Here is an 18,425-nt window from a genome sequence, read left to right as displayed (position 1 = left end):
CCAAATAAAAATCAGACCTATGGGTTGTCTCATCCCCTCATCACTGGGTGATGACTGACTGTGCAGAGATTAAGTAACTTAGCAAGGATCCATGAACCAACCATTAGTGAATAATGTTAGTGAAGCAGTGAGATATATAAAGTTGTCACATACTAAATGGGCTAAGAAAGGGCCAGTTGGGGATGCGGTGAAATGTTTCTCATTATCACACCATAAACCCCTATTACATGGGCAGAAGACTGACCCTTGTGTTCCATATATCTAACTTCCCACAGGAAGTTAGTTCAACCCATGGATTCCAACCCATGGATTCCAGCCAAAACGGCTAAAATACTTATGATTTGGGAAAAACATTGTTCTGAGCAATAAAAATGCTTCTTTTTTCCACATGGTAGTCAACCCTCACTCTTCCCACTTCCTGCCTTGCCTCCTATCACATAGAGAAAACATACACGTGCACACACATGTGCACAAACACACACACACTGAAATATAAACAAGATAGTTCAAATAACATAAGGATATGCTACTTGCTAAACAAATCAATGAGAAACTATACACATTTTAATCGTAAAATATTTGATAATCATAAATAAAAAAGAACATCTCCCTTTAACTCAGCCATAATGAATTTTTCGAGGTATGTGTCTGAAAAGCACTAGTTCTCATTAGAAAGTGTTTTCTCACTGACTCATTATGTGGTAGAAGGCTAATATGGGTCACCTAAATTCCACATTTATACAACTCTCTTCACCTTCACATCTCTGTGTATCCTTTAAGACACCACTGGGACTGCAAATAATAAAATAACATACGAAAATACTACACCAATGGAAATTTCTACACAGTCAACTCATTTGCATTTAAGTCACAACCTGGAAAACTGAATTCATGATAAATGCTGATCCTGTCTTTGTTTTCAGAATGCCTTCTTATCATCTGTCGAACCGGTATCACCTCTAGTACCATCTCACTGGTAACGTAGTTCTCCCCACTAATAAAGAGAAATGCACACGGTGTCTACTAGGCAGGACGATCAGATTTTTTCACCTCATTAAAACATAATAATCTTTGGTAATTGGGTTCTCCATGATACCGATTTGATTTTATGCTTCTCTTTCTTCTTAATTTACCTCAGAATGCAAATCCATTCTTTAAAAACATTAGATGTGATTTTGCCTGAGTTGCTTGCATTGATACTGAATGATAAATCAATTTGAGATAAGCCTCCAGAGACCACAGGATCCCCTCTAACTGATAAACAAAGTCAGGTAGTTACACTGATAAGATAGGAAGTACTGTGGAGAAACTACTATTAGTTATTCATTCTTGCAGACATTCATTTAACAAATAGTTTTGCACTGACCCTTCTGAGACAGGCACTATGCAAGTTGCTGGGATACAGCAGGGGGAAAAAATAGAGGTCTTTGCTCTCATGGAGATTATCATTTATTGTAACATGGCCAATAGTAAACACTATTTTACTGTTTTATTTTTATTTATTTTACTGTTTACTATTAGTATAGTGTTTATGAAAAATGCATTTAGTTATAAAGCACACAAAATGCAGAAATGTGATAGAGAGGAAACAGAAATTTGGGGTAAAGCAGCATTACTTAATTTTCTTCCTGTGAGCACATAAGTGTGTTCTGTCCTTAGGACCATGGTGCTTTTGTTCTAACTGGATCATTGCTCAGATTTCTGGCTGTTGGTCTTGATAAATAACATCTTGATTCAGATGTCACTCCTCAGATAGGATTCCACCCCCCTGCTCCATCACTCTTTATCAGATCATTCATTCTGTTTAATTTTCTTCATGGAATTTATCACAATTTGCAACCCTCAAGTTTATTATTAAATAGCCTCTTTTTTTTTTTTTTTTTTGCTGGTGGTTTATATGTTTCCTTTATTAAGTACATGCCTCTGGAGTTAGGGACTATGTCTGGCTTATTCACTTCTGCACCCCCATTCCCCACCTAGAGAAATAAGAAGTGCTTACATGGCAGCTGATTGGGTGGATTGATGGATAAATGAATTGCGGGTTTAGAAATTCACTTGACTACAATGGCCTTGTTTCATTAAACATAAATTAAAACACTAGTATTTTCTCATGCTTCCTTTGAGTACACTACACAGACATTCCTAACATTAGGGTAGTCACCATTACTAACAGCAATCAGCTATCAGTCTAATGAAAATTCTGAGTGAGTCTGTGTCTGCTCTGCTACCTCCTAGGCCATTCACTGGGCCGTTCCCCTGCATTAAACCTATTAGAACATGAAGGGCATAAACTCTAGAGTCAAACAGCTTAAATTCTATTCCCAGGCTTGACACGTGAAGTTGTGCTGCTTTGAACAAGTTACTGGATTTGTCTAGGTCTCAGTTTCCTTTTCTATAAAAATGTCCATATGGGATGATTTGAGGATCAGAAGGTATAACAAATGAGCAGCAAACGATATACAGCATGTGCCTAATTGATTTTGATGATTGCCGTTATCTTGGTAACTGCACCAATGAATAAGACCACAACAAGTATTTATTACCCACCTACTGGGTGCTGGCTGTTTTACCTAAGTTACATTATTTAATTCTGATTATATTCCCATAAGTTAAATGATATTATTTTCAATTTAAAGTTGGTAGGTAACTTTTTAAAAAGCCACAAAACCTACAAAAAAAAAACCCTCAAACTCCAGAACCTGGCCCTCTTGCACTATCCTATCCTACTTTGCTCTTCATCTCACTATTACATATCTTCTCATCCCACTAAACTCCAGGTTTTGAGTCTCAATTTTTGGTTGTCTCATGTGTCTTTGTGTAACCCCAGCACCCTAGCACAGTGTTGGTACATAATAAGGATTTAACACCGCTATCCCCTCTTGCCAAATATCATCTGGTACTAATCACAACAGAAAATAGCAGGATAGGTCAAAGTTAGACACATGTGGCATTCTTACAATGGCAATTAATCTCTACAGAGAAGTCAGTGTGTGCTGAGGACTCTACTAAGTGCTTTACAAATCTTTGTTCACTTAATCTCCCCAGTAATCCTATAAGGTGGGGGTACTCTAAAGCCCTACATCACTGACAAGGGAGCTGAATGTCAGAAAGATGAAGCACAGCTAATTTGTGACAGAGGAAGTCCTTGAAACAAGGCAGTCAGATCCCAAACCCAGGCTCTTGATCCTTGGGCAACACTGCTTTTCCTGTGTTCTGTGGCCTCACTATGCAGTGATGGAAAATGCCTCCCAGCATATTGATGCCACAAGAAGTTTTGGTCTTTATCCTGATTTTTTTCAGTTTCCCTTAGTTGTTAGACTATTACAGCTGCTAAAATAAAAGTCCTAATTATTTTCTCTATTATGGCTAGTGAGAACAACCCAACATGGAATTAATATCTTCCTCCAAGGATTTATGGCCAGTTAGCATTTTGTTGCCTTTTATTCTGTCCATAAGAGTGCAGATAATGGGCTGCTTCTGAGAAGTAAAATAGCTTGAGCATTTTATAATGTGGTGACTGTGATTTGAGTCTTTAAGCTATTATACTGGCTTGGTTTCCAAAAGGAAGGTTTGCTTTTATTTGTGACCTCCAGAATAAAAAGGTAAGGATACGCAAGAAATCCTCTCTTACTAACCATTTAGCAAATCAAGGCATTAAAACTTTAACCAAAAGTCCTTTAACAAAAAATTTTAGAGATGATATCCTTAGGTTACATTGCCTTTTATCTCCTTTAATTTTTTTTTTTTCTTCTCCATGGGGAATAGGCTGAAAAACACTTCAGTGAAATAAATCTTTTTTTTTTACTTATGCCACAAAACAAATACAGATTTTCTTCAGTGTACTCTGGGATCTTCCCTAATAGTCTTACAGACAAAGGTACTTTTCCAGTTGCCTGAAAGTCGGAGGTATGACTAAGCTTAGTACTTTCTCTGTCCCCCCTTCCTCAGGATGAGTACTGATGGTAGACTTAGGGTCAAGGATCTGAGTGTAAGAATGACATCTGTGAATTCTTGACATGAAAGTGTACAGGTTACTGGGGTAATTCCTTCCCAGATTATGAGGAATACAGCATCTTCAATCCAGCAGAAAGCTGGACAGAGTAACTCTAGAGTGGCTTTCAGAGACCCTAGGAGCCAAAAAGCTAGGTGGCCTTCTCACTTCTACTAAGGTATTACATCTTTGGCTGAGAGTTAATCTAATCTTGAAGTGGCTGCTTTTTACTTAATCTGCAACCAAACTCCACAATATGGCTATACTATTCTGGAAAAGAAGAGAATTTCAAAATCCCTATACCCCCAATTCAAACTGAACTTCAACTCAAACTTCCTTGAACTTGAGGATTCAAAAACAGGAAACAAAAATAACTTTCTGCATCTAAATTGTACAAGAGAAAATCCCCCAAGGATAAAGGATGAAAGTAGGGGTGATGATATTAACTTACACCTGAGGGATATACTATACGTGCTATAAATATGGAAATGGCTACAGGCTAGCCAAAAACAGTGCACAAATCCCCATCATGGAGCCTGTTTAAGACTGAGAAAATCATAATTATTTATTTACGAATAGCGACTCGGACAGTCTCTCTAGGGGGAGGCTCCTTTTATGAGCCTTGGAAATTTGGGCTCTCCATTCTTCTTCCGTCAAGATTTTCAGTACCTGCTTTCCCTAAGGGTCTTTTGCATCCATCTACCTGGACAGATACTGTATTTTTGCAGAGTCTGAGGAAGTGACTGAGATCCTGGGCTTTGAGTTCAATTCTGAGCCTCAAACCAACCAGCAAGATATTTACTTCTCCAAAGCTTCAGTATTCTCAACTATAAAATGGAAATAACAGTAGCCTCCTTCACAGGGTTGTTTAATACAGATAATTCAGGGCATGACATATAGAAAGTACTTGATACACATTACTACTACTGCTCCTACCACGACTACTACCAATAGCAGGTAATCACTCTCTTAATTAAACAAGTGCTCATTTATATTTGACTTGAAAGGTCTTTGTCTAATTAAAAATCTGACAGGAGCTAACTCCTTACAAAGACTATCTAGGTTAACTGTATTTTGCTTATTTTCCAAGCAAGTTGCCAGCAAAAGCTGCCAACAAAATTCACTGATTTCATGAAATCAGAGTGTTACAAAAGTTACCCCAAACATCACTGGAGAAGACTTTATCTTTAATGCTGAGGACTATCTACACTGTTTGAAGGTCAGAATTATGGAAGTCCCTTCTGTTTTCTTCAGTTTTAACATAAGACAGAGGAAAAAAACCTGTTGCTGACATACATATGTCCAAATATATACACACATATGCATATGTACACATACTTATATACCTATAAATTGATACATGTGCATATTTATATCTATAAATAGAGATAAACACCTGTATACAAACATATATGTAACAGCTCTAATTTTAATCATCCACTAGGAAATACTTTGCTTAAAATAAAATAAGTTAAATAATCAAATTAAATTAAATTATATTAAATTAAAAAGTGAAGATCTGGCTTCTTTCCATGCTGACAGTATTCTTGTGGCCTAGAGAGTTCACTCCCAATGAAATCAGGAATATGTAAGTGCTAACTCCAAAATGTGTTATGTATAGCGATGCTGTATACAGATACGTTCACGAGCCTATGAATAATGTGTCCTTGATGATTTTAATGCTTCTTTCCATTGGAGACAAGGCCCAGTTCCATGGCACTCCTTTGCCTTCAATACCAGACGTATGTTCTCATTGGGCATAGGGCTGGTTTCTGCCCTTCTTTGAAAACCCCTGGAGTCTCTGGTCATTCTTTTCCCCAGAAGTTCTTTCACATCTTTGGTTTCAGGGCTGCCACATCTACAGCTGTCATGTGACTGAAATCAGTGGACATGATGACAACTAGGGACCCATTCAGCTGACAGTGAATGAGACCCACGGACTACTGGAACACTATGAGTCCGTAAAAGTTAAGAAGAAGATAGTGGGCAGACTTTCTTTTCCTCTTTAATTTTTTTTTTTTTTTATCTAAAAGTCCAGCAAAATGTGGCAACAGAAAGAGCCCTAGATTATTTCTTAGGGCTGCTAAATACACACTGCCTCCATGTCTCAAGTCCAAAGAATGGTGTGATCCTGATTCTACTCTTTTCGATTAGGAATTGACTTATTTGCTGACGTCAGTCAGACAATGATGACTCCATACAACCAAATGACTCCAGCAGCAGCAGCAGCAGCAGCAGCAGCACCAATAACAAGCCCTGGATTAAGAATTAGGAGTCTGGTGTTCTACTCTGTGCTTTGCCATTAACTGTGTGATATTAGACATAGTCCCTTCCCTCTCTGAACATCCCTCTTCTCATTCCTAAAAAAGGAGGTGAACTTGAAGATGTCAGCTATTATTTCTAAATAGGGAAAATAATAAGCAAGAAATCTCTATAAAAATTATTTACAGGGGCGCCTGGGTGGCGCAGTCGGTTAAGCTTCCGACTTCAGCCAGGTCACGATCTCGCGGTCCGGGAGTTCGAGCCCCGCGTCGGGCTCTGGGCTGATGGCTCAGAGCCTGGAGCCTGTTTCCAATTCTGTGTCTCCTTCTCTCTCTGCCCCTCCCCCGTTCATACTCTGTCTCTCTCTGTCCCAAAAAATAAATAAACGTTGAAAAAAAATATTTAAAAAAAAAATTATTTACAGTTCAGGGCATCTGGGTGGCTCAGTCGGTTAAGCATTCAACTCTTAATTTCAGCTCAGGTCATGATCTCACAAATCATGAAATCGAGCCCCGTATCAGGCTCTGGGCTGACAGTGAGGAACCTGCTCAGGATTCTCTCTCCCCCTCTCTCTCTCTGCCCCTCCCTTGCTTGCACCCTCTCTCTCTCTCTCTCAAAATAAGTAAATAAACACTAAAAAAATTATTTATAGATCCTTGGACTGGATATATTCTATAAAACACTATGATTGCATGCACTGTTTCCCACAGAGTTGGAGAAAGATGAAGATGATTTTTCCTTCTCAGAAGAATGAGAAAGTCTAGAGAGCAGGGCGTCGCACCCTGGCCATTAGGACTGATATTCTTAATAAAATTTCTGTTTTTCTGCTTGACCAAATGCAATCAATATCTCTAAGAAAATTAATTAAAGCAATTAGAAAATCTGACTAGAACTTGATATTTTAATGTTTGATAGACTATGTTTCAGTGAGGGATGGCTACTTGATTATTTGCTTGTTTAATATACTGTGGTAAAACTTTAGGAATAGAGGAAGAAGACAAAATTAACAAAATCTTGCCTGTCTAAATTCATTACAAGCTAACATTATCCTTTGCCATTTTCCCAATGACAGAACACACATAGCAGGAGGTGGGTGAATTGCCTTCTGCTTCCTGCTGAAATTTTCTTTAAGAATGTGAACCTTTAATCAGAAGTGACATGCTTCTGATCTAATACTACATATGGGAGGTGTATAGACACATGAACTCAAGCCCCCTCCCCCCAGACCAAAAGACAAACAGCTATTTTTAGATGGGTCAGCTATTACTGAAAGACTAAGTCATTCTTTCCATAAGAACTGGCCTAATAAAATCAGCATTAGTACATCTCCAGAGTCATCTATTTAACCAGTGAGACTACAAATTGTAACAGCACAACTATAAGACTATAAATGGTGCCACAATTTATATTTTTTATTTGCCTGTCACTAAAATATTAAGTAAATTTTAAACGGTAGTCCTGAATTTCATAGCAACAACCACATATTTCACCTTATATGAAAACCATAAACCATATCCTGTATGGGATAAAGAAATATATCCCAAATATGTCCCATAATGGCTAAAGAATGGTGGTGAGGAGGGTTATAGTGACATGAAAACATGTTTATGATACATCCTTTGTCACAGAAAAAAATTCAAGTCACAAAATAGTATGTAAAATGTAAATCTGTTTTATAAAAAATTTCCTATAAGTTTTTTTACTAGAAAAGTATCTAGAAGACTATAAAGCAATGTACAGATAGTGTCTGTACAGATATCTCTAGGTGATAGAATTAAGAGTAATTTTATTTTCATAACTGTATTTTCTAATTTTTTAATAATAAATATCTACCACCTCCTGATAGGAAGTCTTTTGTCTTAATTATGTTTGTTGAAGAGTTTCTAATGTTTGATAAAATGCTTATGATATAAATAATATGCAGTCCAATTTGGATTCAGATCTTAAATGTTAATGAAAATATATATTATATTAAAAAAAGATGTCATCATTTGATAATTCAGGGGTTTTTTTGTATGCCAGAATGTAATGATTTTGGTTTTGATTTCTTAATCAATCAGATATTTTCAAGGAGATAAATATAACTGCTAAGTAACTGAAATATCATGTTAAATGCTTATGTACACAAAGAAAGGTGGGAGTATATATACCTAATATATTTGTGCCACCCATTAGCAAAATCATAGGAATACGAAATTTGGGGAGATAGAATAAAATTTAGAAGTCACTTACATGAGTAATTGTAAGAACTATTAATTGTAAGACAAGGCCTCCTAATTTTCTGCTTAATGTAATTATTCATTTACTTTTTGAAATCCAACAAATATTTCCTATTGTAAGTAAATAACAATATAAATTCTATCTAGCATTCTTTATAATACCAACCACAGATTAAATCTGGTGTTTACCTGGTAGGGGTTTGCTGGATTCCCTAAAAGAAATCCAATATTTTCTATATTATTTTTCCTTGAACTGTTCTGAAAATGACTTGAATGGGCCAATCTTATTTGAGAATAATATATAGTTACTCTGTTTGAAATATTTCCTTTGTAAATTGCTAGGAATTCTTCGGCTTCATCAACTAGAAACTCATTTGTCACAAATTATCCAGCTGGGTTAGTCCTGAGAAAATATTCTTCCTCCTGACAGAGGAATATATATCTCCTGACAGAAATCTCTAAATAGCATTGTTAAAGACAAGAGGAATCTGATTTTATAATCAAATTGGTGAAATTGAGCTATCAACCAGTCAAGAGTGAAGGTGAGAATCTATATTCAAAGATTTCATTATTCTTTAGCCACAAACTATAAATTTAAGTTTTAAAAAGGCACTATTTATAACTTTTGTTAATCATTCCTGTATCCCATAGACTGTTAAATAAGTTGAGAAAATAGACACACATGATAGGACATCAGGGGAAGAAAAGGAAAGACTTTTTAAAAGAAACTGCACAACGTCTAATTAAATGAAAGTTACTGAGTGCATGCAACAAATGAGGCACTGGGCTGGGGCTACAGAGCAGTTTTTATTTATTTATTCATTCATTTTTTTATGCTTATTTATTTTGAGAGAGACAGAGAGAGAGACAGAGAGACAGAGAGAGAGAGAGAAAGAGAGAGAGAGAGAACAAGTGGGTAAGGGGTAGAGAGAAGGAGAGACAGAATCCCAAGCAGGCTCCGCACCATCAGTGCAGAGCCCGAAGCAGGGCTCAAACTCACAAACTGCAAAATCACGACCCGAGCCAAGATCAAGAGTCAGAGGCTTAACCAACTGTGCCACCCAGGCACCCACAGGGCAGCTTTTAAAGTCTGCCTTGCCATTTGGGTCTCAAGCCAGGCATCCATTTTCCTTGCTCCAGATCTCACGCTGCCAAATGCAATGGCTGGAGTTAACTGGCTCCACTATACATTTTTTTTAGTGGTTCCCTTTTTCACTCTAGATCTGCCTGGGATAGACCTTCCCCATTGTCTTCAGTCCACTTGCTCTCTGACACTCTTCTCATTCTACACCATGGACCTGGTGTCCTACTTTGCTGAATTGTGAAAGGCAACTGGGGTATAATTCTATAATATAAAACAACGGCCTTGATATGCGAAGCCTTCCTTGTGCCAGCCTTCAAATATCCCTACATTAATTTATTCATTAAATAGTAGCACTGAACACTTATTATCTACCAGTTACTATGCTACTCCAAATATGTAATTTCATTTTCTACTCTGATGTTAGATTATATATTCTTTTAGATTCATTAATTATTGATTCAGAGGATGACAGGTTATAAAAACCATAGCATACTGGTATCATCTAATTTACCCCCTCTGTTTTATATATGAGGAAATTAAAACCTGGATAAGGCACTCAAGGTTCAAAGAGAAGTTTATTATAAAAGCCCAAACTAAAACCTAAGTTTCATTATCATTACACTTTGTTAAGGAAGTTGGTTGCATTGCCCACTTATATCCATTTATGTATGTGGTTCCTCAAAGCCACTGTATCTTAATGCAAGCCTGCTGAGTAGCTAGTGCGCTATCCTCAAAGCTCCTGATCTCCAAACATAAGGTATCCGTATGAGTGCACTCAGAGTTCCTGCTGTGTACAATCAGATGCAAAGGGCCACTCATGCAGAAGGACAACTGATTTCATAAGGAGGTCATCAAGGTTTTAACTGAAGAGTTTTGACCACTCCTTCCTGGGTTATGGCTTAACCTGGTTGTCTATGGTCAAGGATCCCACCCTGAGTCACATAACCTTTGAGATGTGCTGATCTCATTTTCAGACAGAGCTCCTGAAAGTAAATAACATATATAGATGATTCCCTACCTCCAAGAGACCAAAATAGCATTTCTTGGCTACAGACTTTTAAATCTTAAATGATATTTCCTGGATATTCGAACCAGATATTCCTAGGTCTCTGACACATAACATTTTTCCTTTTCCAAATTTTATCATAAAAATTTTCAAACCTACCGAAAAATTGAAAGACCGGCACAATGAAATCCTATATACCAATGATAAAATTAAACAAGCATTAATATTTTGCATACTACTTTCTCCTTTCTATGTTTTAATGCTTGAACATTTCACTAAAGAAAATCCTACAAAAAGAAATTTACTCAGATCCTCTGAATGTTCTCTCTACCTCCCTTGTCCCTGCCAATGTGTATGGATCTCAATGGGAGGGGAGTTTTAGGGTAAATAGGAAAAGTGACTATGTAGAGTGGAATCAACCCTACCATGGTAATTTTAATTGAATTCCTTTTACTTATATATTGCAAATGAACCTCCTGGAGTTGAGAAGGGAGTATGTGGTCTGCATTAAGCTTCTTGCCATGAAATAAATCATTCTATTATTTATCGGTAAAAAGTGGACTAGGATACTTGTAAATTTCTTGAAAAACTTGTTATCCATTTCAAAATCAGAATTAACAATACAACTGCTGGAACAATTACAATTCATGTGCCTTCTCTGTCTAGTAGTGTTAATCTCATGCATGTCAGACGTGTTCGACACCCTTGTTAGAAGAGGGGATAAGAGAATGATGATTTTCTATTGTTGTGAGTTTGAGTTACAGCAATGTCATATAGTTGGTCTCAATGATAAGACTGAGCAGTCATCAATGTTTTTGTCTGAGTATATAATGATATAAAGAAGCCTTATTTATCATCTATATTGGTCCTCTCTTTTCCTTCTCAATTCCAAAGACATCTTGATTGTTGATTTTCCCATCCATTCAACTTTGCATGTGAATTCAGAATTGACAACCTTTATTGAGCATATTTATGGTGTAGGCACTTTGTCAGTGTTGGATATACAAAGGAGAATACAACTTGTTCTCTGCTTTCAAGGTGGGTGTTGCAAGGAAATGGGAAGAGCTCAGGGTAATTTCTGCATGATTGCTGTGCAAATTAAGTGATTTGCTGGGCAAGTGCCTCCAGCACTAAGTCTGGTGCTTTGCCAGAACTTGACACTTGCCAGTCCTCCCCCTCATTTACTGCCGAGTGGATAACGTTATTTCTATAGCTCCTTGCTCCTTCTTCAGGATTCTGACCACACTCTGTGCTTAACTCTTAAAAAGTGGGAACTGAAACCTCTTTTCATCCCCCATCTCCCCCACAGCCTGCATGGTCACCCTCTCATCAAATTCTTTGTGACACCTAATTTTTTTTAAGTTTATTTATTTATTTTGACAGAGAGCGAGAGAGAGCGAGAGAGTGAACAGGGGCGGAGCAGAGAGAGAGAGAGAGAGGGAGAGAGAGAATCCCAAGCAGGCTCCACACTGGCAGCAAGAGCTCCAGGGGGGACTCAAACCCACAAACCATGAGATCATGACCTGACCCAAAACCAAGAGTTGGACACTTAACCAACTGAACCACCCAAGCACCCCACACCAAATGTTTTATTGTTCATTCCAAGTGGTAAATTTAGCAAAATATAACTGTTAACACAGTTCTTTCCATTAGCACTTTCAAAGCCCACCACCTTGGTGGAATCTTTGCAGACACTGCCAGTCAATTTATCTCTTTGGCATTTCTCTATTTTCTAAGACACGCATGTGAACACTGCCCATATCCAGTCCATCTTCTTACCTCTAATGGCTGACACAGAGCACAATCATGCTACCTCTGTTCCTCACCCTTACCCACTCTCCCTTGGTAGCCAAATGCTACTTTCTCTAAAAAATATGATCAACAAAGAAGCTGGTTCATAAGCACCTAAACAGGGGCACCTGGGTGGCTCAGTCAGTTGAGCATCCGACTTCGGCTCAGGTCATGATCGCGCGGTGAGCTCGAGCCCTGCATCGGGCTCTGTGCTGACAGCTCAGAGCCTGGAGCCTGCTTCTGATTCTGTGTCTCCCTCTCTCTATACCCCTCCCCCGCTCATGCGCGCTCTCTCTCTCTCTCTCTCTCTCTCTCTCTCTCTCTCTCTCTGTCAAAAATAAACATAAGCACCTAAACAATGTGACTGTCAGAATATACCAGTTAATGAAAACAAGACATAATAGATAAGAAAAATGTGGGAGTGAGAAGTATCTCCACGTAGTGATTAAGAGCTGTGACTCAGAACTTGGATCTGAGTTCAAATCTCATCTTCATAGCTTACTTTCTTTGTGATTTTAGGCAAGTTGTATCAGCCTCAGTTTCCTCATTTGAAAATAAAAATTGTAACAGTTTCTAACTCATGAAGTTGTTGTACAGACTAACTATAACAATGCATGGAAAGCATTGATGATTTAACTCAATATCTGACCACTAACCCCTAATAAATGAATAACACCATTGTTGCTACCATCATAATTATGATAGGGTAACCACACATTTATGTAATAATAAGTCAGAGAAAATGTAACATTTCAGAATTAAGAGCTTCTTCCCAATAATACAAAGAAACCCTTTATATTGTAATAATGTAATTTTTCAGGGTAAGATAGATATCTTTTTTCTCCCTTTTCTTTCAGGAAACCATCTATTGCTTTTAATACAAAAATAAACTTTAAAAGAAGAAACTTTTATTTTGCAATCCATCCTCACCTTAAGAGCAGAGCACCACAACTGTTTACTGACATGAAAGTTCATTATTAGTAAACATGAGATAACAACTTTATTTATTTGCAAGTCTGATTACTCCTTGGAGGGAGAGAGGGCACAAAAAGCCTTCCTGTCACCAGAGAACCAGACCCAATTCACACAGCTTAGGAGAAATTTATTAAACAGAAATCTGCCATGCTCAAACAAGTATTCAGCATTCATAATTTGTTTCCATTCTAATTAAGCACTATAGCCCAGCTATTTTGATTGTTTATCCTTACTCCTTAAAGAAAGCAGCTTTAGGATCAGCAGCTGATGTTAGAAGATAATTCAGAAAAAATTATTTTTAGCTAGGACTAAGTCCCTTTGTATACATGCTCCCCTAAACTCTCAGATGTCTACTGGATAGGAGATTTAACTGCTTATCACAGAACCGAAGGAGGAATAAGGAAAACATCACAATATTCCCCTCCAATAAAAATCAATAACGATTTCATTCAGAAAAAGTTCAATTTTGAAATGGACACTACAGACCTGAGGCCATAAAGAACGGTCCCATCTGGATGCAGGCGGATCATGCGGTTCTTGACAGTCACTCCATGCACAAATGACTTCTTATCATTCAGAAAGTAGGTATCGGGCACCCAGAGCTGGTCTGCCACTCTATTGTCCAGAGTCAAGTTTAAAGGTATTACATTATAGGACAGTCTCTTATCTCTCCAGGCTTGCTGAAAGTACATTGTCAAGGTATAATCCTGTGAATGTGAGAAGAAAATGGTTATTTTGTACCCAAATGGACTTGGGAGTTAGGCAAACACTTTAGTATTCATAAGAAAAGAAAATATATACAGCCAAACCCCAGAAACATATACTATTCATATATAGGCAAATATTAATTTATTAAACCCATTCTTACTGAAACTTGCTATGTATCAGGCACTGTAGCAGGCACTGTAAATACAGAAGTGAAGAGAGCATATCTTGGCAAAATTTATTATTATATTTTACCCAGGAAGAAAGATGGTAAGGAATAATTACTTAGTTTGTCAATGAGAATCCTAACCCATTTAATCAGGGTGAATTTCCCAGGAGAGGTGACGTTTACACTGAGATTTGTGTAGCTTCTCAGTAATCTAAACAATATTAACTCAGTCAGTATTTCAAGAGGATTTTAATCGCAGGATACTAAATTATCAGGCCAGGCTCTTAGCTTTTGAGAAACAATGGGTTGCTATAAAGTGAGCAACTGGTCTTGGAGTCTCAGCTCCTGTATTTCTCAATTGTTTCTAGCATGTAAATTTACACAACTTCTTTTTTGCTTAAGTTCCCTTAACTATAAATGGGGCTTTCAACACATACCTGATCTACACAGATTATGACAACTAAATGTATAACTCAAATGCAATTTGTAAACTACAAATAGCTATATATTATGAATAAAGCATTTACTATGTATTGTGCATGTTTTATCCATTAGATGCCTATGGGCACTATGTAATTGCTCTCTCACCCTCATTTGAATGATTTAATGAAAGACCAAATATTCATTGGAAAAGATAATTACCAATTTATTTTAAAATCATTTCACAGTGCCCTACTTGAGGGCTTTTGAAAAAAAAAAAAACAGAATCATGTATTAATCATTTCTGCAACCTGAAAACTGTGTCCTAGGGCACAAATGGTGAATGAATGAACAAACAATTGAATGAATGAATATCCAATAAGGTACACCTACTGGATTTCTGCACGTTTGCATACTTTTGTAGATGAGATACACAATAAAATCTCTGTGAAGTCCCTGAATTCTTCCAACCCTCATTGATATTTATACATCCTAATTTGGTTATATAATTTAGAAATACAGCTTGTAAGATATTATCTGCTAAAAACACTGAAAAGTTTTAATGGGAAAAGTATAATCCTTCTGCAAAAAAAGTAAACATCTTTCCTTGTTTCACAAATATACAAATTTTGATCTTATTCAGAAGTCAGTATAGGGCTAACTTCTGAATGAGAAGTGTAGAACCAACCTTCTATTCTAACAAAAGAAACATTAATATCCTCAAGTTATATCAAATAATTGTAGATGAAATTTCCTTTAGTGGATCACTTTAGTCAGTGATCTGAACTGCTCTGAAGCACTCTGCTTTTGTAAAAAAAAAAAAAAAATAGAATGAAGATCTCTAAAACAGCTTCTTGATTTATAGTAAAAGCAACCTTGTAGACTTACGAATTACATAACTAGAAAATATGAAAAGGAATAGATACACTTTTTGCATGACTCTGTGTTATAGCCTAAAAAATAGGAAATAAAATAGGCAATTTATATGGTGCTTAAGAGGTCACATTTTGTGATTTCCAATTCTTGGAGATAAAATTGAGTATTTTATAATTATCTCTATTAGAAGATAAAGCTATTTATGCTTCTTTCATAATAAACCTCATTGAGATTTAGGGGAGATAATGCTGTCTGGAAAGTACTCAGTCAGCTGAGATGCATTTGGACACAGAAACTGTATTCTCTTTTGGGCTAAATAAATGGTACTACTGTGAAATCCAGTGTCATGTGCTAATTCCTGTTATTTGTCAGCAAGGCAAAGCCTGCTAAGAAATGCACCAGACGGACCCTAATAACTCTGCTAATTGTCACACCAATTTTCATTTCATTTATTTTTAAATGACACATCATAGCACTGTCAAGAATAGAAGAAACTCCTGAATCTAAATAAATATTATTGGGCTTAAGAAGAAAGAGTAGTCTGTGCTCCACCCTCTCTCCTAAACCTTTATCTACCAAAGATAAATCCTTTGAACTTTCACATAAAAAGTGTATCCTTTACATTTAACAACCTTATGTTTTGAAAATTGTCTCACAATTGGTTTATTCAAACCAAAAAATAATTAATTTTTTTTTACATTTATTTACTTTTGAAAGACAGATAGAGACAGAGCACAAGTGGGGGAGGGGCAGAGAGAGAAGGAGACACAGAATCCGAAGCAGTCTCCAGGCTCTGAGTTGTCAGAACAAAGCCCAACACGGGGCTCAAACCCAAAAATGGTAGATCATGACTTGAGCCAAAGTCGAACACTTAACCGACTGAGCCACCCAAGCACCCCTGGAACTGAAAAAATTAAAACACACACACACACACACACACACACACACACACACACAGAAACCACTTCTGGATGTTCCTCAATCCATTCCATCACCATGCAAGAAGGATTTAGATAACCACAACTAAAACCAACTGACTTTGAATGCTGAACAACATACAGAAAGCCCATGACAGGCTCTCTCTCCCACTAATCACAACTAAATATAATGGAAAGAATAAAGCTAAATAAACAAAACTACCAAAGTACCATGCAAAGTAAGAAGAGTACGCAGATTGCGGAGGGAATCAAAATGTGAAGAAAGACCATTCCAATGGTGAGTTTGTTGTTTATTTTTTCCTCCCTTTTATCTCAAACACACACACACACACACACACACACACACACACACACACACACCCCAAAACGCAAATAAATGGAGAGATATACCATGTTCCTAGATTTGAAAAGTACTGTTAAGATGTCAATTCCACCAAATTGATTATAGATAAAATTCAATCCCAACCAATATATGCACAGGATTTTTATAGCTATGCACAAGCTGATTCTAAAATTTATACAGGGAGCAAAGAAATGAGAATAGATGAAACAATTTTGAAAGAAAAAAACAAACTTGGAGAACTTACTATCTGATTTAAAGACTTACTATTAAGCAAACTAAGGGTGGTAATATGGTATTGATAGAAACACAGATCATGAAATAGAAGAATCTAAAAATAAACCCACACAAAATGCTTAATAATTTCTCAAAAGGATGCAAAGGCAATGCATTGGAGAAAGCATACTATTTTTAACAAATAGTATGGATTAACAGGAACACCCATATGTAATAAATAAATAAATAAATAAATAAAGTCACCCATACTTTACACCTTCCATAAAAATTAACTCAAAATGGGTCACAGACTTAAATGTAAAATGTAGAACTATAAAACTAGGAGAAGAAAACATAAGAGAAATTCTCTGTGACTTTGAGTTAGGCAAAGACATTGATACAAACCTACAAGCACAAGCAATAAAACAAAATACTGATAATGGGACCTCAACAAAATTTAAAACTTATGTTCCATGAAAAACACTATTAAGAGAGTAAAAAGACAAACCACAGATTGGGAGAAGATATTTGCAAATCACATATCTGATAATGGACAGGTATCCAGAATATAAAAATGTATAATGAATTCTCAAAACTCAACAAACAACCCCATAAAAATAGGCAAATAATGTGAACACTTAGCCAATGTAGATGGACAAATGATAAATAAGCACCTGAGGTGACACAAAACATCATTAGTCATCACGGGAAATCAAATTAAAAACTAAAATGAGATCCCACTACATACCCATTAGAAAAGCTAAAATAAAAACATCAAAAACAAAAAAAAACAACTGCCAATTCCAAATGCTGATAAGGATGCAGAGCAACTGAAAATCCTACTTACTGCAGATGGGGATACAAATTTTCAGCCATTTAGACAACAGTTGGACCATTTCTTATAAAGTTAACATACATTTCACAAGTGACCTAGTAATCTTACTCCTGTGTGCAAATAGTTACAGCAGTTCTATATTAATTGTCAAAACTGAAAGCCATCTGGATGAATGCTCTTCAACAGATGAAGAGATAAACACAAACTGGTACATCCATGAAACAGAATACTAGTCAGCAATAAGAAAGAACAAACTTTCCGTATATGCAACATCATCCATGTTTTTCATATACAAAATGTTAAGTAAAAATGCCAGATTCAAAAGGATACATATTACATGATGCCATTTATACAACATTCCATAAAAGGTAAAACTATAGGGGCAAAGAACAGATTAGTAGTTCCCTGGGATTCAAAATGGGGGAGAGGTTGACTACAAAAGGCCAGCATGAAGGAATGATTTGGGGTAATAGAACTGCCCTGCATCCTGATTGCAGTGGTGGTTACATGATTAGGCATTTGTCAAAACTCACAGAAGATTATTAGGCTGAACTCTATAATCACTGTGTGCCTTTTTTTTTTTTCCTTTTTTTTTTTT

At 36.6% G+C, this 18,425-nt stretch overlaps 1 protein-coding gene across 3 annotated transcripts in view; it reads right to left on the bottom strand.

Moving 5' to 3' along the window:
- The window catches only part of GABRB2 (gamma-aminobutyric acid type A receptor subunit beta2), a 231,508-nt gene that overhangs the window by 140,953 nt on the left and 72,130 nt on the right, over nt 1-18,425 (bottom strand). For all 3 annotated transcript variants that reach the window (XM_047073289.1, XM_047073280.1, XM_047073297.1), the window contains exon 4: nt 13,815-14,035. In XM_047073289.1, coding sequence (XP_046929245.1) covers nt 13,815-14,035 — 221 coding nt within the window. The remainder of the gene's footprint in view (nt 1-13,814; nt 14,036-18,425) is intronic.

This window comes from Lynx rufus, unplaced genomic scaffold (genome assembly GCF_022079265.1).
Source record: "Lynx rufus isolate CCGP_SWC_20201006 ecotype Redwood Valley unplaced genomic scaffold, mLynRuf1.p SCAF_1, whole genome shotgun sequence".
In the NCBI taxonomy this organism is placed as follows: Eukaryota; Metazoa; Chordata; class Mammalia; order Carnivora; family Felidae; genus Lynx; species Lynx rufus.
Note: the sequence above shows the minus strand (reverse complement) of the source record. Positions and strands in the feature narration are given on the sequence as shown.